General features: G+C 37.4%; 2 protein-coding genes across 7 annotated transcripts in view; both read right to left on the minus strand.

Annotated features, from left to right (window-relative positions):
* LOC105319881 (nostrin) overlaps positions 1-22,709 on the minus strand; it is a 69,860-nt gene extending 47,151 nt beyond the window's left edge. For 3 of the 6 annotated variants that reach the window (XM_034447335.2, XM_034447328.2, XM_034447311.2), the window contains exons 1-7: positions 19,483-19,842; positions 11,074-11,266; positions 5,375-5,483; positions 4,931-5,003; positions 3,638-3,790; positions 935-1,096; positions 403-483 (exon numbers count right to left, since the gene is read on the minus strand). In XM_034447335.2, coding sequence (XP_034303226.2) covers positions 403-483; positions 935-1,096; positions 3,638-3,790; positions 4,931-5,003; positions 5,375-5,483; positions 11,074-11,182 — 687 coding nt within the window. In that variant the 5' untranslated portion in view covers positions 11,183-11,266; positions 19,483-19,842. Of the gene's footprint in view, positions 1-402; positions 484-934; positions 1,097-3,637; positions 3,791-4,930; positions 5,004-5,374; positions 5,484-11,073; positions 11,267-19,482; positions 19,850-22,588 lie in introns of those variants that run through there. The other 3 variants (XM_034447317.2, XM_034447322.2, XM_034447324.2) reach the window with 3 other exon arrangements.
* LOC136275345 (adventurous-gliding motility protein Z-like) lies at positions 12,449-17,318 on the minus strand. Its single transcript, XM_066084205.1, has 2 exons — positions 17,248-17,318; positions 12,449-14,219 (listed from the first exon to the last, which is right to left on the minus strand). The coding sequence occupies exons 1-2, from the start codon at positions 17,316-17,318 to the stop codon at positions 12,449-12,451; spliced, it is 1,842 nt and encodes a 613-aa protein (XP_065940277.1).
* Positions 22,710-24,674: the final 1,965 nt, after the last annotated feature.

Here is a 24,674-nt window from a genome sequence, read left to right on the forward strand (position 1 = left end):
CCAATCTGTTGTACAATGTAGCTAGATTTTAATGAAATGTATTTCCAACCACGTATACTCCCACAATATTTCTTTTCTCGTAGGAATTTACACTAAATCGTAAGAGGCTGGATAAATAAGATTACTAACAGTATCTGACGATACAGAACCACGTGGTCCCCTCAAGATGAATTCTTCAATCCCCAAGTCACACGGTATTTTGCGGCATGACAAATTAAATTCAACCTGATCAAATATCTAAGGGTGATGTTATTAGTATGGAAATGAGTAGATCAGAAGGAAGACAGTCAGCAGAATCTGCTAAATTGCTCATCACATTGAAAGAGCGCATCGAACTCCCTCGAGTCTGACAGTTATAACAGAGTTATCTCACTTTGATTGAGCTAGAGTTGTCTTTCTTACCTTGGTCAGTAACATCAGCGCGTGACTCTCCATGGCGATGTTCACAGTGTTACTCGTGTCAATGTAGATCTCCTCCAGCTCCTGTAATAAATGATGAAAAATACGTCATAGTAGGAGACTAGGGCGGGCAGCGGCTTTATTGTTGGGGGGGGGGGGGGGGGGAGGGGGGATAAGAACCTACCGACCTTTCTGATATCATAAAATATACACCACTGAATTAAAAGACATGCAAGTATTTTTAGCAAAGAATACATAACCAGAAAAGTCAATACTGTAGATTGTATATACACTGCTGCATTATTACATCGTCAGAACCCACGTACTTTCTATCGGTCTCTTAGTTCTTACAATGGTCTCGAAAAACCCGTGGTTCAAATGGTGTCTTGTGCAAAATAAAATCATTTTTTCGACTCGCATTGAGTTTTTGAAGCAAAGGATTTTTCAAAATGCCTACAGCATCACATTATTTGTTATAAATTGGTTATTTCGTATTTTGATTAAATATAATTTTCTGTTCACTTGGCGACCTTACCTCTAACACCTGTGGGACGAGGTAGTGGAACTCCTCAATGGTTCTGTTGGAAGCACACAGGTGACACAGGTATTCGTTGTGAGCGGTGTGGAATTGTTGGCGGGCCATGAAGTTAGAGCCGGTGGGTGAGGCCTTCACTGACCTCTGGTAGTTCTCCTCGGCCTGTGGGGAGACAGGGGACGGCGGTCAGAGAGAGAGAGAGAGAGAGAGTAATATTCCTTAATACATGTATTTCTTATATAAAATATTATTTGGTCATCACATAATCTGTATCAACTTGAAAAGTTATAGATGAACCATTTGTAGCATATAATTTTTTACAATTTTATTTGACCACCTCAGTCAAAATGCAAATAACTCTTAATCTGAACCCTTTATTCAGAAATTCAAATGTATAAACGTTTTTAAAAACTCAATATTTACACCCTTAGCAAATCGTATTTAATTTCTTTTTTGTTTAAGATGATTTAAAACTGTTCTTGCATTTGTGCAACGATCAGGGGAAACAATTAAAATATCTCTCTCTCTCTCTCTCTCTCTCTCTCTCTCTCTCTCTCTCTCTCTCTCTCTCTCTCTCTCTCTCTCTCTCTCTCTCTTTGGGTGTTAAAAATCGAATAAAAACACAATCAATGGATTTTGAGTAAAGGGCAAATTCGGATTTTACATCTGTGGTGCGGAAATTGTCGGACTTCTAAAGGTCAGTGATGTAGACTTGTTACTTATTCATCAGTCTTCACCACCGAGCCACACTGGAGTAATTAGATTGATTTCATAATCCAATATCTTACATAGACCAGGACAAGAGAGAGGGACAGGTGTTGAAGACGTATCAATAGCTTGATAGGAAAATACAAGCTCTCGGCAATAAAAGAAAGTTAGGGAAAATAGTTGAAATAGGACAGATTCGACAATGTAAGATTGCTGCAAAATAGTTTGATGGAGAAAAAATATACATGAACATATATATATATATATATATATATATATATATATATATATATATATATATATATATATATATATATATATATATATATATGACCTATTTCTAGGGAATGTAAGACTTAAGTGTTGGCAAAAGAATCTGTATCTGTATGACTTGTTGATAGAAAATGATGTAGAGAAGTACATGTTTGTAAAACAAATGGATATTTGCTTGCTGATAGAGAAAACTTCAGATATATAATTCTTTGATAGAGGATTTGTACGACCTGGTGATTAAAAGAAGTGCGACTCCTTCACAGATTTTCAATTCAATACATACAATTTCAAAACGAAGAATACATGCATGTAAAAATAATCTTGAATTTATTAATGGATATTGCGCTGGTTGTACAGATGTTTTTAAATACAATGGCCTAAAACTACCCCTCCCCCTAAAAAAATTAATATAATACCTTCCAAATCTCATTATTGGTCAGAAAGTTTGATGATGTTCATGCAAAAAAATAATGTAAATTTATAGAATTCATAAATGTAATTTGTAAGTGCGTTCTAAATTCAGTGTGTAATCGATAATATTTGTGTTTTAGTATTAATGATGACATTTAGAAAGTTTGACTTCACACATATATAAATTATTACTCGACGAAATAGTCTTTCTATACTACGTTACATAGTTATGTGCCTACACGCTTGATGAATCATTAATAGATTTGAAATCATTGACATTGATTTAAAAAGCGCCTTGTTTTGATATCGCCATTCAGGATCTGTTTTATTTGTTAATTTTTCAATTCTGTTGAAAGATTGAAAATTTTGCAAAAAAATTACTAGTATCGCCGTTATTAAACTGGATCTGTCTTGCGGGGGCTGTTTTTAACAAATAAGATAAATTAACATTTTCAATTATTTTACATCTTGTTTCTCTATAAATCACTAAGAAGAGGAAATGTACAGTTTAAAAGTTGGAAAACAATTGTCTATTCCTTGGAAAACGTTCAGAAAAAGACAAATTGTATTAATAATTGTCAACAGATACGCATAGCAACATTTGTCGACTTTATGATAGAAAACATATGTGAATTGTTCATAGATAAAATGTAGGGTAACTTATTTATGGAGAATGTTAAGGACATGATGACAGAAACAGGTACAACTGTTTCCTAATGAATTACTGAGTGTAAATAGACGAGTGACGAGAACTTTTATATGCGTTGTGCTTGTGTCATATTGTAAATTTTTGAAACTGAGTTGTTGTAAATACAGAATTAACAATATGAGACTATTTAACGAGCGGTGAGCTTAGATGACATTATTTGATCAAATACATGTACACTCTATTTCTTGGTACAACGAATAGCTGACAGAAACACAGAAGACATAATTGACCTTATGATAAAGTTGATTGGCGTTCAAAGAACTCGTTATGATCTTAGTTGATAATAGCACTATCAATTTTGTTATGAAAAACAAGACATGCGACTTAATACAGCTTCCATTGATGCCTTAAGACAACTGTTGTAGATCGCAGTGCTAAGTTTATGTATATACAACCTGATACGACAGTGCAGTCACCTGATAGAAATACATCCGATATGATACGATCGTTGAAGATACATAAGACTTGGAACGACATTGTTTTATAGGAATACACAAGTAGAAACATACCAGACAGCTTCAAGTAACGTATCGGACGGTTTGTAGGACAATAAGAGACTGACTTGACCCGGTTTAACAAAAGATGACGTCACAATTACTCACGACTTGTAGGTCGTGCTCCACTTTGTCCATGGTCTCCTCCAGCTGGTCTCGGTAGCCGTTCAGTTTGTGGGTCTGGGTTTGTTTGTGGACGGCCACCTCCTCCAGGGGACGGTACACGTTCTTCCTTAGGAGCACCGCTACGTCCATGTGTGCCTGGGGAACGGAGATAATCGGTGTCATTTTACATCATACAGTACTAAAAGCTACACCTGATAAGAGGACATATCCCCTGGGTATATGTACTAGTCAACTATGTTGAAGGACAAACTTCTCTACAGAAAGTCATTTTAAGTTGCAGGATTTGTCTTTTTTTCATCAATAAATTATCTGCTGGTATTTGCTCCAATTCATGTAGATTATCAGTGTTTGGGATATTGGCTTTGCACATTTTCAGTTTAACCCGTGTTCAGTTTAAGCGATGCATGTGTTCAGTTTTACCTGTGTGAATAGTGGTACCCGTGTTTTTCAGTTTTACCTGTGTCGTTAGATTTACTTGTGTGATCAGTTTTACCTGTCTGATAAGTTTTACTTATGTGTTCAGTTTAACATGTGTGTTCAATTTTACCTATATGTATAGTTTTACTTGTATGTTTGGTTTTACTTGTGATTAGTTGTACCTGTGTGATTAGTTTTAGCTGTGTTTTCGGGTTTACCTGCTTGTTCAGTTTAACTTATGTGTTCAGTTTTACCTTTATGTTTAGTTTTACCTGTGTAATTGGTTTCACCTATGTGATTAGTTTTAGCTGTGTGATTAGTTTTAGCTGTGTTTTCGGGTTTACCTGCTTGTTCAGTTTAACTTATGTGTTCAGTTTTACCTTTATGTCTAGTTTTACCTGTGTAATTGGTTTTACCTATGCGATTTGTTTTACCTGTGTGATAAATTTTATTTATGTGTTCAGTTTTACCTGCGTGATTAGTGTTACCTGTGTTTTTGGGTTTACCTGCTTGTTCAGTTTTACCTGTATGTTCAGATTTACCTGTGTGATCAGTTTAACCTGTTTATTTAGTTTTACTTGTGTAACTAGTTATACGTGTTTGATAAGTTTTACTTATGTGTTTAGTTTTACCTGTGTGACTAGTTTTACCTATGTGATTGGTTTTACCTGTGTGATTAGTTTTACCTGTGTGATTAGTTTTAGTTGTGTTTTCGGGTTTACCTGCTTGTTCAGTTTTACCTATGTGTTTTTGTGTTCATTTTTATCTGTATTTTCAGTTTTTCCTGTGTGATTAGTTTTATCTATGTGATTATAGTTTTACCTGTGTGATAAGTTTCACCTGTATGACTAGTTTTACCTGTGCGTCGTTTTCCGTCCCGTACAGGAGACATTCCCAGGCGGACAGGATCGTGGAAGGTGTGTCCGTGGGTCTGTGTGTTTAAGACACCAAAACAACATTTTAGACATAATCAACCGTCAATAATGATCAATTATTGTAACTTGTCAATATCTTTAATCAGAGTGGTGTCCCTTGATCATACAGACCGATGTTTTGATTCCCACCCAACTAACCACAATGTTCCGAAATTTGGATCCAGAAATAAAGAAAAATAGATAAAAAGTTGTAATTGCATAACTTAAAAATTGTCTTGCATGCTATAACCTTTATGTTATAATATTCCCTTGTCTGTCATTTGATTTCATTTTGACTATGCCAACAAGGTGACGTCAATAAACCATTAAATTGAGTTAAAAACTCAACTCAACTCTCTCTCTCTCTCTCTCTCTCTCTCTCTCTCACCTATCATGATTGAGATCACTGTACTTGGCTTTGAATGCTGAAATGATTGTCTGTATGTCTTTGGCAAACTGTTCATACACTGCCGCCATCTGCCGGGCGAAATCAGATACTGAAACAAAACAAGCAACAAACCGACTATAATCGGAGAGACAGATATTTTCTAAAGTTCTGTAATTTTTTTTACAAGATCACCAGATCGCGGGACATTTTTGTCACCGTCTTTCATCAGAACCTTATGTTTTTGCAGATTTTTATTACATTTAGATGCATAATATATTACATGTATGAGCGAGAGTAAACATGTGTTACGTCTCAATTATTGCAATAAGAATAGACGCTAAGTATCTATATTGATGTAACGCATTTAATTCTAAGTGAATGCATTATTCCACAACAGTTGGTGATTTTTCTCTTTTATAGAATTGGGGGAGGGGGGGGGGTGCGCTTTACTTGTGTATCTCAGGGTCTGGTGCGCGTTCGAATTCTTTTTCCGAATTTACTCTCCATGGATATGGAATATTTTCACATAGAGAGAAAAATTTTCAGAAATAAATACCAAATTGATTGATATTGATATCAGGCACGTAGCATCAGGGGGGGCCAGGGGGGGCCTGGCCCCCCCACTTTTTCTCGCAGCAACGAATTTTTTAAAATTTACATATAAAAAAATGAATTATAATGGAGTTGGCCCCCCCACTTTTTTGGAAGTTAGTAAAAAATTGATATGAAAATTAGGAAATGAGTACTCAAATTGAAGGTACCCCCCCCCCCCCTCCCCCAAAAGAATTAGGAATTTCATGATTTGGAAGTATAGTTGAGTCTACCCCCCCCCCCCCCCCCCCCCCCCCACGGATTAGGATTTTGAAGATTTTTGGAAACTTTAAATTTCCCTTATTATTATAATTTTTTTTTTTTTGGCTTGTCAAGATTTTTTGGATGGGTCTGGCCCCCCCACTTTCAAAAACGATGCTACGTGCCTGGATATAACACACCAAGTGAACCTGTGCTAAGATTAATGGCGAGTTCCTCAATCACATTCTTACGATATTTCCAGTCACAGCATTACTGAAGCCTTATGATGATACAACGTAATGATCCACTGAATTAGGGGGATCAAAACACAGGAATTTGTTGATTCTACTCGGAGGAAGAGAGACCCCGGGCTTTGCTAAATGTTTCTACAAGTGCATAACATATACTGCCCCCAATAATTGTATTAAACTCATTGCCGTGGTAGAACATAATAATTAGCAAAATGATATACTAAAGTTATGCTTCAGAGGGTTTTAAGTGCATAAGGAAACTACCTTAAACCCTTAAAAATCATTGTGAGAAAATGAAGAATTGCTTTTCTGGTATAGTACGGGCTAATGGCTCTTGGATTATTTAAAAGTATGTGGAATGCTTGCGCTAAAAACCTAAAAAAAAAACGAGTAATTCCGCAAAAATTGCATATAATGGTCTACTGACTTTAAAACGGTTTCTGTGAATGTCAATGTCATAACTTTTAAGTGCTTTTATGAAAATCAATACGGCTGATTGGAAACGTCCGGAGTGAGTAGGGGGACACGTATACCTGTCCATTGTTCACCTGTGCGTGACCTATATCACTCACTCCCACCGGAGGACCAATTTAACAGTCCATGACTTCATCACAATGAAATACAATAAAACTTGTTTTGCTGACAAGGAAAAACAATGGGAGTTTGTATCCACTGCGTCGGTGTGTATTTTAATTTCGTTACAGAGATAGCTGGGCTTACAAAGGGTGCTCAAAACACCACTTAAAAACTTGGGGGTGGGGGCGGGGGACCAATATTTACAGTACCGTAATTAACGCTTCTTCCTCATCCCGCCCCCGAATCAAAGTGAATGGAACGATGGATTTTGATAACCATAGTGAAGAAATTGGTTTTATGTTTCGCTCTGATCAATTTATAAATCATTGCTCACTCTCGAAATGAATATGTGTGCTTTGTTGTGAGTTGGCGCCAGAAGTGGCCCGCCATTTTATACCCTATTAAAACTCACTGTGTAAATTGTAGGAGGATGGAATGCAAATATTGACTTACACCGGAGAATCTGGAGAGACACCTGATAAGCCAGGGACTATACCCAGGGCTGGAAATAACCCAGACATTGTAATAGGAACCTAAACCAGGGCACTGAATGAAATCCAGAATTTGACTGACGTCATCAATTACGTTATAATCAGACTCCTGATATAGTATACAAAATACAATCAAACATTACGTTGTTAATTTTGATATAAACATTGAAAGCAATCAAACATTCGTTTTTTCAATGCATTACTGTCAATATTTATAAATACATCTACGCTTGTTCAATAATTTAACCATTTTAATATTACTATGCATACAATGTACTTCAAATTCTACCTATCACACGGACTTGCAGTTGTCAATTGTTATACATGGAAAGAACCTCGTAAGTTGTTAAAGATTGTGTTAGAACTATTTGTATATGTTTATGCACTAAAATTCCAACCAAACATTCGTTATACATGTATATGTATTAACACAAAGTTAATTCAAAATATGCAAGTATAATAAATTGTTGTCTAGCTCAATATACATGTACGAGAATCATTTTTGATCAATCATTTTTTGTCCTCTACTTGTGTTCTGAAGATTTAAATAATTTTCTGTAGTTTCATTTTTCATGAATACCAAAGACTCAGCGATCTGTTACTTATATACTCCTTTCAATCATACAGCTCTTTCCATCTTATTTTTCTGTATATTGTGCATATTGTTTTATTTACATACAATCATACAGTTGTACGATCATTTTGTTGTCCGTTAAGGACCCCTATTTGATCAATAATTTTGATTTGAATCTGAAATGTAACTGCAAAAAGCATAAATAATAAAATATACATGCATTCAAATCATTTATCAATCTCTTCATTTTTATTTTTTTTTTATTATCTGCATTCCCACTGGAGCATACTGAATTACGATGATCAATAATTTGTAAATTATTGATTACTCGAATCTATACCAAGGCTGCACTTACTTAGGAATTTGTAGACAGAGTATTTTTTCCTCTAATTAGATAATTAATTATTTTCATTGTTTTAAAATTCCGCTTTGTTGGTTCTGATACTTAAAACTAGGCCAATGATTTTTATTGGTTATTCAAAAAAACCCCAAAAAAACAAAACCCACAAAAAAACCCCACAAAAACAAAACAAAACAAAACAAAAAACTGAAAACGTCGAAAATATTGCTTTTATGTCGGTCTTACGGATCATCGCAGTCCCCTCTGGAGAGTTATAGGAACATGGCCGGCCTACCATTCTAATTTCAACTTTTTTCCCACCAGTGCCGACGCATTGATCTGTAATCTTTAAGTGCTACCAAAGAACAATGAAGAGCACAAACAGTAAACTTTTCAGGACAAATCTATGTTTTAAAATCAATTTTAAAAATTTGGCATTGTCTGCCAAACAAAGCGGTTTGTTGGTCCGGACCCGGTCCGGTTTTTCTTAATAAAGGACCTCTCTGTATCATTTCTTTGCGATGCCATAAGTTAAAGCGAAACGAACATACTGCCCTAGAGGTCAAAGAGTGAGTATATGAGAGAGAGAGAGAGAGAGAGAGAGAGAGAGAGAGAGAGAGAGAGAGAGATCTCCTTATATAAGCATTGATTTTGTTCCTATGGTATGTATTTGACAGATGCCGCCCCTCCAATCTTCATAACAAAAATCACTGCTTACGAGGATTTTCGTAGTTTTTCATTTTCGTTTTTGCGCAATGCTTAATTTGATACGAATAATTTTCATATAGATTCTTACACTGTAAATAATAAATTTGATATCCATAGGATATTAATTTACGCACGCTTTATCATAATATGATATCACACAATTGTGTCGACAGGGTATGAATGTTTCAATCGATAGAGGGATATAAATGGTAGAACCACGTCCGGTCCTATGTACCGAAGTTTTGGAACTCCAAAGTATTTAAATCTTACATTCACCAGAACTTCATCAACTAATACAAAATCATGATTTCCTCCCATAAGTCCAAATTACAATAGATCTACTTCCCCCTCCCCTCGTTTTGCTTCCGGCGGCGGACCAATGACGTCACGGCTGGTAATAGGGCTCCTTTGATCAATGGCCACCGGACAGCAACAGGAAGGACGAGTTAATTAGTTGTTCTAATTTGCCAGATTTTATTGGTCGGACAATAAAACGAGGATCTACTCCTCTCGGACCAGACTTCTTCCATAAACCCTCATTACCGGTGGCCTTAGAGCGAGCCTACAGGAAGACCAAAGGGTCACCAACAGATGCAAGCAATTAGAGTGGAGGGAAGGGAACTCTTAATTGTGTGTTTTTTGTATTGTGTATCTGTACTTTCTTTACGTTATTAATATATAAGCAGACAGACAGATGTCTTAAAAAATTGTAGTCCATGCTATTTGTCTACCTTATTGTAGATGACTGGTCTGCATCCATTGTAATGATCAGCTTTATTTACCAGAATAAATTAAATAATAAAAAAATTAATAAAATAAATAAATGAATACATAAATAAAAAAATAAATAACCAGTCGGCTTAGCTCATAATAAATTTGTCAATAAATTTCTGTTAAAGAATACTGTGATATATCAGATTAGACTTTGCCTAATAACACTGGTACGTGCATGCGTATATAACAGGAGAAAACTCAGTTAAAAACTGTGGTCATCCAATAATCTCTTAATAACAAAAAAGACCCGCACATGCACGTGTTGTCACATTTATAATGGAAAGACGAAACACATCGACTTCCGATCACTAAATATATACACCTTCCGCAGAGAGAACCATTTGGGTCTGTGTGTAGACTTTATCGAAAGAAGAGAACACGAATTCACCATTTGTTTTTTGTAACCCCCAAAAAGATGCCATCGGCTTTCGCAAAGCGAATTACATTCTAATCAAATTTCTGTGAAGTTTCTGCTAAAAACGAGTTATCACAATTAGTATGTCGTCTGCTAGTGACGTCATATTGATTGTGTGTCTACAAATAAGGAAACCTGATGCTAGTTTTGGATACCCTTTATTTCTATGGATCGGTTCTGACGTGGTTTCGGGGAAAATTTTGATTAAAAGTAGATCGTCAGTGTACGAGATAAAATCATCCTTTGTCAGTCTGTGTTTGAACAAAGCTATATAGATAGATAGACATGAATTGTACGGGCATCTCGATGCGTGCTATGAGGTGGATCTGTTGGTACATCGTAACTAATTGCAAATTGCATGAACGGGCAAGATAGAAAACTAATTCACAGCGCAAATTTCTCTACCTCCAAATGAAGTTCTTTAGATTGATTTAAGCAAGTCGCAATTGCCATTAAGTTTACTTCCCACTTTGGGAAGAGTTTTTTTAAACCTGCGAACTGATGTATTCTTCAAGAATATTTCTGCATATACACGACTTAAACATAATAGAAACTGTAGTTTCTGAGGGATAATATAAGTTTTAGATTTTTATTGCTATTCAACAATTGCATTCGAACCCGCGGTATCTGTTGGTTAGCGGCACTAACTAAAAACAACTGATCTACAAGTTCAAGATTTAACAAAAATAGTTCTCGATTTCCATGCATAAGACACGGGGTGTAGAGGGGCCATAAGGCATAAAAAGTGGGGTGGGGCTGGATGAGGGCGATGACTTACCCAAAAGCGCCAGGCGCAGAGCCGAGGCATTGTGAAGTTTGATGAACTCGGCAAAGGAGCGATGGGTGAAGTCGGCGTAACACCGATGTTTGGGGTATCCGGACTGCATGACTCACTCAGCGTCCACGAACACACTATAGCAAGAAAGCAGAGCCTGCCTCGGCGTCATCTGTGGGGTGTCTAGGTGGCGCACCTGTAAGTAACGAGTATTAATCCGCCATAAGGGAGTATCCAGTACCGGTATGTAGAGTCACTGAGAACCCCAGAACTATAATCTAATCAGTGATACTAACGGAAGCTGATAACGCTCACATCATCTGACATTCATAATTAATGTCTCGGAATTCAATAGTTTTGTAGGTGAGAGAGAGAGAGCGAGAGAGAGAGAGAGAGAGAGAGAGAGAGAGAGAGAGAGAGAGAGAGAGAGAGAGAGAGAGAGAGAGAGAGAGAGAGAGAGTATGCAATAAGATGGATGTATTTAATGCTGTTTTGTTCCCGTGGACTGTTTATCACTTTATAAATTCACCTGCAGTAAGATATAATACACAAGAACCATCTATCTATAAGGTAACCCGTCATCAGCGGGGACCTGCAGACTTTTGATCTGAGAGTCTGCTAGTATTACGGCGGTCGGTGATGCGGTGATTAGGTCGGGGTCCATGGAATGTTGACAGGCTACACGCTACAATGAGCTCTCTCTCTCTGTACACAATGTGCTACTCACATTAAACCGTGATAGATCTAGGTTAATATTTCACAACATTCATAATACCATATTCATTCTCTCTCTCTCTTTCTCTCTCTTTCTCTCTCTCTCTCTCTCTCTCTCTCTCTCTCTCTCTCTCTCTCTCTCTCTCTCTCTCTCTGAATTATTTGATTGTAAGGAATAGCTGGAATCTTAGATTGATACAAGTAATTTCTAAATTTTCAGCAATGATAGCTGATTGCATTAATGGAACTATATAGTTGCATGCAGCTGTCTCCTCCATGTGAGATGCTGATGAATGCTCGAATAAGCAATCTAGAAATTAAAACAAAACCCAAAGTATATGTACAGTGGGCTAAATGGCGTCATTCACTTTGATCTTGTGTTCATTTACACCGAATTCGATATAGACCGAATATGTTATAGCCAACTAAACAAATGCAAAAATAATGTGCACAACCGAATGTATGAGTTAAGCCTCACTGGTGTGTGGGAAGAACTCGGCCGAATTTCATTAACATCGAGCTATTTCTTCATTAATGTAATTAGCATTAGTTTTTGCAAAGAATACATACAATGTACCACAAAAATAAACATGAAAAGAACATTGTTTGTAATAGTCGTTTGTCTCGCATGCAACACTGCCAAAGCAACACGCTCAGGAGTTCATCATTGGTGAATCGTCCGAACAGAAGTATCGGACAGTAAGTCTACAGTATCGGACAGGAAGTCTACAGTATCGGACAGGAGGTCTACAGTATCGGACAGGAAGTCTACTGTATCGGACAAGAAGTCTACAGTATCGGACAGGAAGTCTACAGTATCGGACAGGAAGTCTACTGTATCGGACAGGAAGTCTACTGTATCGGACAAGAAGTCTACAGTATCGGACAGGAAGTCTACAGTATCGGACAGGAAGTCTACAGTATCGGACAGGAAGTCTACAGTATCGGACAGGAAGTCTACTGTATCGGACAGGAAGTCTACAGTACCGGACAGGAAGTCTACAGTACTGGACAGGAAATCTACAATATCGGACAGGAAGTCTACATTACCGGACAGGAAATCTACAATATCGGACAGGAAGTCTACAGTATCGGACAGGAAGTCTACAGTATCGGACAGGAAGTCTACTGTATCGGACAGGAAGTCTACAGTACCTGACAGGAAGTCTACAGTACTGGACAGGAAATCTACATTACCGAACAGGAAATCTACAGTATCGGACAGGAAGTCTACATTACCGGACAGGAAATCTACAATTTCGGACAGGAAGTCTACAGTTTCGGACAGGAAGTCTACATTACCGGACAGGAAGTCTACATTACCGGACAGGAAGTCTACATTACCGGACAGGAAATCTACAATATCGGACAGGAAGTATACAGTATCGGACAGGAAATCTACAGTACAGGACAGAAAGTCTAGAGTGCCGGACAGCAAGTCTACAGTACCGGACAGGAAATCTACAGTACTGGACAGGAAGTCTACAGTATCGGACAGGAAGTCTACTGTATCGGACAGGAAGTCTACTGTATCGGACAAGAAGTCTACTGTATCGGACAGGAAGTCTACAGTATCGGACAGGAAGTCTACTGTTTCGGACAGGAAGTCTACTGTATCGGACAAGAAGTCTACAGTATCGGACAGGAAGTCTACTGTATCGGACAGGAAGTCTACAGTATCGGACAGGAAGTCTACTGTATCGGACAGGAAGTCTACAGTACCGGACAGGAAGTCTACAGTACTGGACAGGAAATCTACAATATCGGACAGGAAGTCTACATTACTGGAAAGGAAATCTACAATATCGGACAGGAAGTCTACAGTATCGGACAGGAAGTCTACAGTATCGGACAGGAAGTCTACAGTATCGGACAGGAAGTCTTCTGTATCGGACAGGAAGTCTACAGTACCTGACAGGAAGTCGACAGTACTGGACAGGAAATCTACATTACCGAACAGGAAATCTACAGTATCGGACAGGAAGTCTACATTACCGGACAGGAAATCTACAATTTCGGACAGGAAGTCTACAGTTTCGGACAGGAAGTCTACATTACCGGACAGGAAGTCTACAGTTTCGGACAGGAAGACTACATTACCGGACAGGAAATCTACAATATCGGACAGGAAGTATACAGTATCGGACAGGAAATCTACAGTACAGGACAGGAAGTCTAGAGTGCCGGACAGCAAGTCTACAGTACCGGACAGGAAATCTACAGTACTGGACAGGAAATCTACAATATCGGACAGTAAGTCTACATTACCGGAAAGGAAATCTACAGTACTGGACAGGAAGTGTACATTACCGGACAGGAAATCTACAGTACTGGACAGGAAGTGTACATTACCGGACAGGAAATCTTCAGTATCGGACAGGAAATCTACAGTACTGGACAGGAAGTCTAGAGTGCCGGACAGGAAGTCTACAGTACTAGACAGGAAGTCTACAACACTAACCCACCAACCTTACATGTATATGACCCTTCCACCCCGGACCCATTCAGCCCCAGAGCCAACCTCTATACAAGTGAAAAGCTGTCAATGTGACATCAAACCGGGTTTTCATTTATGTGAACTGTTTCAATAATCCATGTCAACCCATATCCAGTGAAATGGAGTACCCTATATGCAATATTTTGCCAAAAAATGACTAAGTTCAAAAGCTGGTATTTTTATCATAAATTATCGGAAATCAAAATCCTAGCAATATGCACACCTCTGATATATTTATAATTGATCTGCAAAAGAACAACTTCCTATCTTGAGAACTGTAGGGGGAGTTATCCGTACAATGAGGGTATACCCTATATGCACTATTTTGCCAAAAATGACTAAGTTCAAGAGCTGGTATTTTTTCATAAATTATCGGAAATCAAAATCCTAGCAACATGCACACCTCTGATATATGTACAATTGATTTGCAAAAGAGCAACTTCCTATCTTGAGAACTGTAGAAGGAGTTATCCGTACAATGATGTTACCCTATATGCAATATTTTGCCATAAAATGACTGAGTTCAAAAGCTGGTATTTTTTAAATAAATTATCAGAAATCAAAATCCTAGCAAAACGCACACCTCTAATATATGTACAATTGATCTGCAAAAGAACAACTTCCTATCTTGTGAACTGTATTTGGCAGCCGCCCGCCCGCCATTTTCACCATTTTAATAACCGGATTTTTCCGTTGGAAAACCCGGTTAAAAATACTTGTCCCAATGCACTGGTAACAATTCTTTCAGTTTTCTAAAGATAACAATAATCATAAATTAGGTATCTTAAGGCCCTTTAGAAAACTAAATCATCATCGATTAGAAACAACTTTTATAATCGAAATTCGTCAAACGGACATATTTAATTTAGCCGTCCAGTATCGGCATCTGCCCAGTCGATGCAATTTATTTAAGAAATAATGAATCATTCTTTGAGTATTATGAGGAGATAATTTCGATCGGGGCGTGGTCAAATCCAATAAATCCCGAAGGGCGTTATGATAGATTTGACCACGCTCTGACAGAAATTATCACTTCATAATATTCAAAGAATGATTCCTTATTACTTATATTTCCATTACAACATTATTTTAAAACCACTATCTTTTTAATGTAGCACATGCTATATTTTACTACGCGGCTTAGCACACCCATTTTGTGTCACTCATGTTTTATGAAGTTAGAACCTTGGACTTTCGGTAGGATGTAACTATCTTTTTCTTGCGTCAAAAAACACGTTAAACATGGCGATGGTTTCAAGTAAAATATATGTTGTACAGATTGCGTAGTCTTTGCTCAAAGGCCAGACAAATCTTGTTGATGTCAAAGAGCCATTGCCGAGTTGCCAGCAATGCAATTGACAGACCTACGTCACATTGCTGTTTGAGACAACTACCTAAAGTCCAAGCCCTTGTTAAAATGGTTCTGTTGGGTTTTTGGGTTCAAAGTTGATTCGTAATGTTATCACAGACAAAGACAGTCGAAAATGTAAACATATGACAAAGAAAGACGTCTTTTGATGTCCGAGAAATATTCAATTTTGAGAATTATCTGTATGAGTCATTTGGGGTATTTCAAATTACGTTTTTAGAGCTTGGTTGCAAAATATGTAAAATTCATAATTATACATGCTTATTTGGTATCAACAGAAAAGAAAAATTATTGTTAGGAAACAAATATATGTCACCAATAAATTCTATCTTTGACAAAGCGACACCATCACTTTAAATAGCGTCTTGCTGGTCACTTCCGGTATTTCGTATCAGGAGCTAAACTGCCCCCCCCCCCCCCAAAAAAAAAACACGACAAAATACTGTAATTAACGAATTAGTTAATATTAGCACAGTTAAAAAGTAAAAAAGCATTATCTTAGTCCATTCATTTGACTATTCTAATTTCAATAACAACCCCTTATGTATTACATGTACAGGCTCTCTGAAGAAACACAGAGGAAAGTACAGACACAGAATTAACCCATTGCCGTATACAAAGTTAGATTTTAATAGTAAACAAAACCTATCCAAGACACATGTGGGGTAAGTCCTCATTTAGACGAGTTGTGTACATACGTGTTTCAAAATACATGTACCCAAACAGAGGAAGGTTAAAAATACAGCAAATGAGTCTAAAGATAATTTTTTTCATGCTTTATTTCTATTATTACCATCTATCTAAAGATAAGTTATATAAAAAAAAACTTAACAGTTTTTGAAAGGTTATATAATTGCCAATCTATCAAAATACAGTTTGTTAATTTCTTTTCGAAGGCTATAAGGCTATAGCACAAATGAGAAACTTTCAACATGTTTTCACCATGCAAATTTCCTCCATAGAGGATAGCGACATTAATTAACCCACAAATCTAATTAATGTATGCTGTGTCCTTATACATTGCGGATGATGATTTTGTAGGGTAGTTACACTTGTTGCTGTTTTGTACATTGCAAAGCTTCATACTTCAGAAAACGCCAAACGCAAGCTGATTGGACTGTAGATGAATGGAACACACGGAAACGTCATAATGCCAGGGTCATTGAATAAAAGGGTACATGCTCCTAATGAATCATTTTATTTATAGATTTATAGGCCTAATTTTAGAAACGTTAATGTATTTCTACTCTCCGTCGATTTTAAATGATATGACCGAGTGAGGTTTTTTTTTTCATTCTTATCCCTTAGTAATTTTACTCAGGTACATTAGATGTTACAATGTGATTCCTGATCGGTATCAATTAAAAATCAGACGATTTTAAATAGCAGATAAATTTTCAATATCATGCTCATTTGATTGAAATGCCCTGCTTAAATTGGAGCAAGCAATATGAAAGCAATTAACTCCATTACACAAATCTAGACAGAAAAAAACCTGAGGGGGCGAAATGCAACCTCCTCACGCGCATGCATCACTAAACGCGCCAAGATTAGGTGCACTCCAGGGGTGACGGTGGGGTGCTGGAATCCCCCTTACTGTCCGTCCTCTGTAGCTCCATCAGACCCGACAGACAGCGGGGAGGGAATCCTCCATGTTTTCTGGTTCATAATTCTACTTTGATGTCAAGTTAGGGTAGGACTCAGAACCTTCTTCCGTTGATTCATTCAACTCTTTATACAAATGATTATATAAGCCACATGTAAGGGTTGTTTTCTTATTTCGGCTGACAGAAAATAGATTGGGGTCAAGGTTATGAAAGGGTTATTCTCCATGTACAGCAGAACTATCATTTTAAAAAGATCTTCATAAAATAGTCTTGTTGAGACCTAATGGTATGCATGCATTCTAATCCATCCATCCATCCCTCCATCCATCCATCCATCCAATACCTGTTAACCTCCTTTTTTCAAGGACGAAATACATGAAATGAACTTATAAAGTTTGACACACAGTAATCGTTAGTACTTTTATTGATAGAGACCATGAGAGTCAGACTGTTGGCACCGGAAGAGACCTTGCTACACCGGAAGTCTCACCACAAGAACAACTGCCCGGGGTAAGGTGTACAATGTTGCAGTCAGATATCATAAAGGTCACGTGAGGTAACCAACATTCAGCAGTTTGTATCAGTTCAATTCTTACATAGTTGAACGCTGTATGAGTTGAAATAAGAGGAGGGGGTGATGAGAAATAAAACCCATAAATGTTAAAGCAATTATCAAAGACCGTTTTACGGAAATATAACGTGTCAATCAATAAAACTTGGATTCAATATTTCATGCACTCTGGTTACTTCATATAGAAATATTTACCATTTGTTTTGTTTCTTTGAAGAAGGACACTCTTTGTAAATTTTATTTCTGTGGAATCGAGTCATAAAATGAACAGTATTGATTTCAGCGCTATCTAAATCACATCTTAGTGTGATCGGTGATAAATGTCTGGATATAATGTCACTGATTTCACTGGCTTTGTTGACATCAAAGAGAGGAGGACCCATTACGGTATTCTATTGTCAGTCGTCAACTAGCATCGAGATCCGAGCAGCATTGCTCGCTGAGCGACGGAATTCATCCCTAACAGACCATCGCAAGGGGAGGAGGGGGCGTACTGAAATATCTGCTGGAATCCGCTGCTGTATCTCTTGTATGCTGTGTCTTTTTATTCTAAAAAAAACCCCGATGCTTCCAAGGACAAGACAACAACGGAGACCGCTCTCGATCATGTATTTCAGGAGATCCAGCACCCAACAGGTGGCGCTTTAGAAATAAGTGTCACATTGCTATCATATTATTCCTTAACAAAAGTAGGCCTGTATGATCTTACATATACCGTGCCCTTACACAAGTTTCAAATAAGATTACAGTATACCTGTACAAAACATATGGCTATCTCCACTTAGAATCTATAGAAGTGCTTCTATCCACAACTCACTTGCAATTGATTTGTTTTTCAATAACCAAACATTGGTGTTATATTTGATAGAATAAACACAATAGCTTTAAAGTATTGTGTATTACGCTCATTAATAAATATGTATAGAATGTTTAGAATGTTTTATTGATCCTTAAACACCCAGAAATCAGCGTGTTCTGTGTGAATATACACAATGTATACAGCGATCATTATCCAATAGATAAACTGTCGTCCCAATACAGATGGCAGCTAAAACAGGTCTAAACGAAACGATGGAGTGGTCGTTTGTCCTCTTAGAGAACATACATCTCTCTCTCTCGCTCTCTCTCTCTCTCTCTCTCTCTCTGAGACGGCAAGTGGGGGGGGGGGGGGGGGGGTAGCAGGGGCCTTAACTGTCTATCGATAATAGCAGGCCCCGGTCCATTGGTGAAAACCCAGAAAGATGGTCGGGTCGGTCTGAGGTTAATATACAGAAAAATAACCGCGTCATGAACAGATATACCCGTATATATATTGACCATTTCGATACTTTAACATTTTTAATGGTTTTCGTGTTAGTAAATATTTACACTGCATGAAACTGATTTTAGAGTATACATGTACTATATCTATAGAACTTTAAGGTACATTAAATTTACGTTAAGCACAAATTGACCGGCCCAGTGGTCGATTGGTCAAATATTTAAATGATGCTGACCAGAAAAAGGATACCAGTTTAACTGACTGCTGAATATTCTCTCTCTCATTCTCTCTCTCTCTCTCTCTCTCTCATTAAATTTATTTGGCATTATTTACAATGAAGTAAAAATAAAAACAACTTTGCCAAAGTTGATTATTAAATAAAATAAATTTTACCTTGTATTTAATATCCTTTGCTCATTTTTCTTTTCCTTTGGATAACTCCAACCATACAATAGAGAGACACAAGAACACAGGTATAAAGTTCAAACGACAACTAATCAAAGGCGTCCAGGCGCACTGCGAGGCTAATTGACTTTTCTCCCCACTCATTAAAGCAGTAAAGCCAGAGAAGCCTCGATAGATGGAAGTTAGGTAATGCACATCAGCATCTGTCAGCTGCGACTTGACACGGATCAATGCATGCGTGTGCTGGGGCCCCGCCCACCTAGCAGAGACAGTGCGCTACACACAGACAGACGAAATACAATGCGGACGGGAGAAACGATACACCTCCAGTTAACAAACCAATCAAGCCTGCATATCGATCCCGTTATTATAGTTAAATCAACACGTCTATGTGGAGAAAGGATAGCGTTTTGTCAGGGCTGAGTTCTCAATAAACACTTATAGTCATTTAACGAACAGATAATTCAATTTACAGAAATGTTCGACCCGTGGCCGCAACTGATTTCTTCCCACTTAAATTAGGAAGAAACCCCCAAAACGCTATCGCCATTAAGAACCTGCCAAACATTAGAAGGAAGACAATCCATTAGACAATGGAATTTGGTCGGCCTTGTTGCAACATGCATTAATCTTTCAAATCCATTCATTGATTGTCCTTCCAAGGGTCTGGTTAACCCACAGAAACGACAGGGAGGGGCCCTGATAGATAGACGGAGAGGATAACCCACAGACACGGCAGGGAGGGGCCGTGATAGAGAGACGGAGAGGATAACCCACAGACACGGCAGGGAGGGGCCGTGATAGAGAGACGGCAAGGATAACCCACATACACGGCAGGGAGGGGCCGTGATAGAGAGACGGAGAGGATAACCCACAGACACGGTAGGGAGGGGCAGTGATAGATAGACGGCAAGGTTACCACACAGACACGGTAGGGAGGGGCAGTGATAGAGACACGGCAAGGTTTACCCACAGACACGGCAGGGAAGGGTCATGATAGATATTATACATAATTTATATTACATGGCTTCGAGGGCGACATACCAGAATATTTGCCCCGAGACAGGAAAGCCCTAGAGTGTTATGTCGCCCGATGGCGAAGGCAAAGGGCGACATAACACTCTAGGGCTTTCCTGTCACCGAGGGACAAATATTCTGGTATTGACGCCCGAGAAGACATGTAATATATGTTAAATAACATTTTTAAAAATAAAAATCTGTTTAAGAATATATTTACCTCATCAACAGGTTATTTCAATTATTAATGCATCTTCATATCTTACAAATCAATTTTCTTGTAAAATACTGATCGATGATTTCAAAAAGAATATCATTTTTCAAATTAAACAATTAAAGGAAGTTTCTCTAAATAGCAGACACTGTCATGACATTTTTATTTTTGAGGAACTGTTTTCGTTTTCTTAGCTAAATATCGGACCCAACGTAATTAATATGCAGAATTATTGCACGCGATGGTGATATAACAGTTTCGGAAGGGCGATATAACCATTTCCTGTGAAATATAACTTTTTTCCGGTAGAGCAATATAACTATTTCCGGTGTGATTACCAATTTACAGGGCAAAGTAATAAAATCATCTTATTTGTTACATAACGAGAAAACTTATTCAAAAATGTTATATACGGCAATCTTAACCCAAAGACACGACAGGGAGGGGCCATGATAGATATACGGCAATGTTAACCCACAGACACGACAGGAAGGGGCGGTGATAGAGAGACGGCGAGGTTAACCCACAGAATCGGCAGAGAGAAGCTGTGATAGAGAAGAGAGACTGAAAGAACCTCTCAAACACAGACCACCGCCCCGCCGCAGAAATATCAGCCATACACCTTATACCGCAGACCAGTACAACCCAACAAAAACCACCCTTCTTGCAGATACAGCAGCCGATACTTATGTTCTATCAAGCACGTATTAACCAGTAAATACTCATTTACCAGCCAGTACTTATATACCACCAGCCAGTACTAATATACCAGTCAGTACTAATATACCAGTCAGTACTAATATACCAGCCATACTAATATATCAGCCAGTACTAATATACTAGCCAGTACTAATATACCACCCAGTACTAATATACCAGCCAGTACTAATATACCAGCCAGTACTAATATACCAGCCAGTACTAATATACCAGTCAGTACTAATATACCAGTCAGTACTAATATACCAGCCATACTAATATATCAGCCAGTACTAATATACTAGCCAGTACTAATATACCACCCAGTACTAATATACCACCCAGTACTAATATACCAGCCAGTGCTAATATACCAGCCAGTACTAATATACCAGTCAGTACTAATATACCAGTCAGTACTAATATACCAGCCATACTAATATATCAGCCAGTACTAATATACTAGCCAGTACTAATATACCACCCAGTACTAATATACCACCCAGTACTAATATACCAGCCAGTACTGATATACCAGTCAGTACTGATATACCATCCAGTACTAATATACCAGCCAGTACTGATATACCAGTCAGTACTGATATACCAGTCAGTACTGATATACCATCCAGTACTAATATACCAGCCAGTACTAATATACCAGTCAGTACTGATATACCATCCAGTACTTATATACCAGCCAGTACTAATATACCAGCCATACTAATATATCAGCCAGTACAAATATACTAGCCAGTACTAATATACCAGCCAGTACTAATATACCAGCCAGTACTTATATACCAGTCAACACCCGCCGACCATCCACTATCATGAATTTACCATATAATACATACATACCAGCCAGAATCCATATACCAACCGGAATACCCAAATACCAGAAAGCAACAATTTACAAGCCAGTATAGCCATATACTACATAGTGATCATGTACCAGCCAGTACTTATATACCAGCAAGCAGCGATACACTCACCAGAACCCAGATATTAGTTAGTACATGTATATCTATATACCAGCCAGTACCCATGTACCAACCAGTAATAGCCAATATCCACGCACAACTAAACCATGATCTTACACTAGTATATCAATGACTCCATCAAAATATTTAAGCTACATATTAACTTATACAATGTACTTACAGCGCATGGAGAAATCTGCTGATGCCACCCTCTACCACGGACAGTGGCACCGGGACTACAGGTAGGGACCACCTAACGGAAAACCGCAGGCAGCACTTGACAATACCTCTAAAATATCATAAATGTTATAACAAGCACTCAACCTAAAAAAATGACTGAATGTGTTCAACAGATGTTAAGTTATCTTTTCGTAAACTGATCAAGAAAGATGTTTAACCCATCCGGCGCTCAGTGAATGGTTTTCTTGGAAAGAAGAAGGAATGTCGATATCGCAGGTAGACTTGGAGGAAATCACCCGTCACAGAATCTGGCCATGTCTTACAGATTATAGAAAAAAGTTTAAATCATCTAGTCTGTCTACGGGGAATAAAGAGTATAAATCTACGCACAACAGATGTGACAAATCGAATGTAATAGTTAGAGCCGAGTGATCGGGCGCCAGGAAGCACGTGGTGTTTAGTGACAGCGATGTCGTGTCTGATGGAAGAGGGGCTAAGGATTACTGGTGTCTCAGAAGTAATTCACGGTGTCCCTCATTAGACAGCAAAAGATTACAACAGCTCGACTGATATCCTTTAATCAGAAAGCTGTGGATTTCTGATGTCGATTTAACATTAGAAAAGTACAAGGCCCCAGAATAAGCTTTATTCAAAATATCCTCTAATTTCTAAAGTCTTAGAATCTTTGAAAATAATAAAACACGTCTCTAGCACTTTAGCACTTTTATCACAAGAATACAACAACCAATTTTATAACTGATATTTTTTAAATAGTATAATACACTAAACACCATTTTATGTCTGATGCCTTAAGAACAATAAAACAACCGCTATAGATGAATTCTTTAATCGGTGTATTAGAAAAAGTACAACACTTTAGATATAATTCATCTTTAATCACTGGTGTATTAGAAAAAGTACACGCTAGATTTAATTGAATTACTAATGTATAAGAAATAAAACAACACGCTAGCTAGATGAACTAAAGTATTTAATTAGTAGTGTATTAAAAAAAGTATTTACCACGCTAGATTTCATTTAATTACTGACACGCTAGTTGACTGAAAATTATAGAACATGCTCAATGAAATTGAATCAATGATGTAACAGAACTAATACAACAACTAGATATCCCTAATGATTTATGTGTTAGAACTAGCGCTTCACGCTAAATATAAATTTTTTTTTTTTTGAATTATTAATGTCTTAGAAATAGTTCACCGCGCTAGATCTCCGTAAATGTGATGTTTTAGAAGTATAACAACACGCTATGTATTCTTTCATTACTGATGCCTTAGATTTAGTACTACAAGTCGGATTTCATTTAATTACTTTTGTACTGGAACACTACAAATGTTTTAGAAAGATTACAACATTCTTGATATCATTTAATTACTGAGGTCTTAGTACTAGTGCTACTCGCTAGATATATTCAAATTTCTATTACAGCACGCTACATATTCTTTAATTTCTGACATCTTGGATTAAGTACTTCAGTTTAGATAACTTTTATTCGCTGATGTTTATGAGATATAACTGATGTCCTAGAAATAGTGCAACACACTGTGTATATATCTTACAATTGATAAAGTCTTAGATGACTCTATACGCTTGATAAACAATATTTACTTATGTCTTTGAAAAAGTACAATACGTTTGATATCCAGTAATTACTGGTAGTACAATACAATTGATATCCAGTAATTGCTGATAGTACAATATGTTAGATATCCAGTAATTACTGAAAGCCCAATACGCCTTATATTCTGCAATTACTGGTAGTACAATACGTTTGATATCCTGTAATTTCTGATAGTACAATAGTTTGATACCCAGTTATTGCAGATAGTACAATACGTTTGCTATCCTGTACTTACTGGTAGTACAATGTTTTGATATCATGTAATTACTGATAGTACAATGGTTTGATATCATGTAATTACTGGTAGTACAATAGGTTTGATATCATGTAATTACTTGTAGTACAATAGGTTTGATATCATGTAATTACTGATAGTACAATACGTTTAATATCCAGTATTTGCTGATAGTACAATAAGTTTGATTTCCTGTAATTACTGGTAGTA

The sequence above is a fragment of the Magallana gigas genome, chromosome 5 (genome assembly GCF_963853765.1).
Source record: "Magallana gigas chromosome 5, xbMagGiga1.1, whole genome shotgun sequence".
Taxonomy (NCBI): Eukaryota; Metazoa; Mollusca; class Bivalvia; order Ostreida; family Ostreidae; genus Magallana; species Magallana gigas.

Bases quoted from the DNA above. Each gene is read 5' to 3' on its own strand.
- LOC136275345 (XM_066084205.1), bottom strand. From the start codon at position 17,318: ATGAACCAGAAAACATGGAGGATTCCCTCCCCGCTGTCTGTCGGGTCT. The intron at 14,220-17,247 runs GTAAGGGGGATT...CTTCCTGTCTAG, and splicing joins GGAGCTACAGAGGACGGACA to TACTGTAGACTTCCTGTCCG.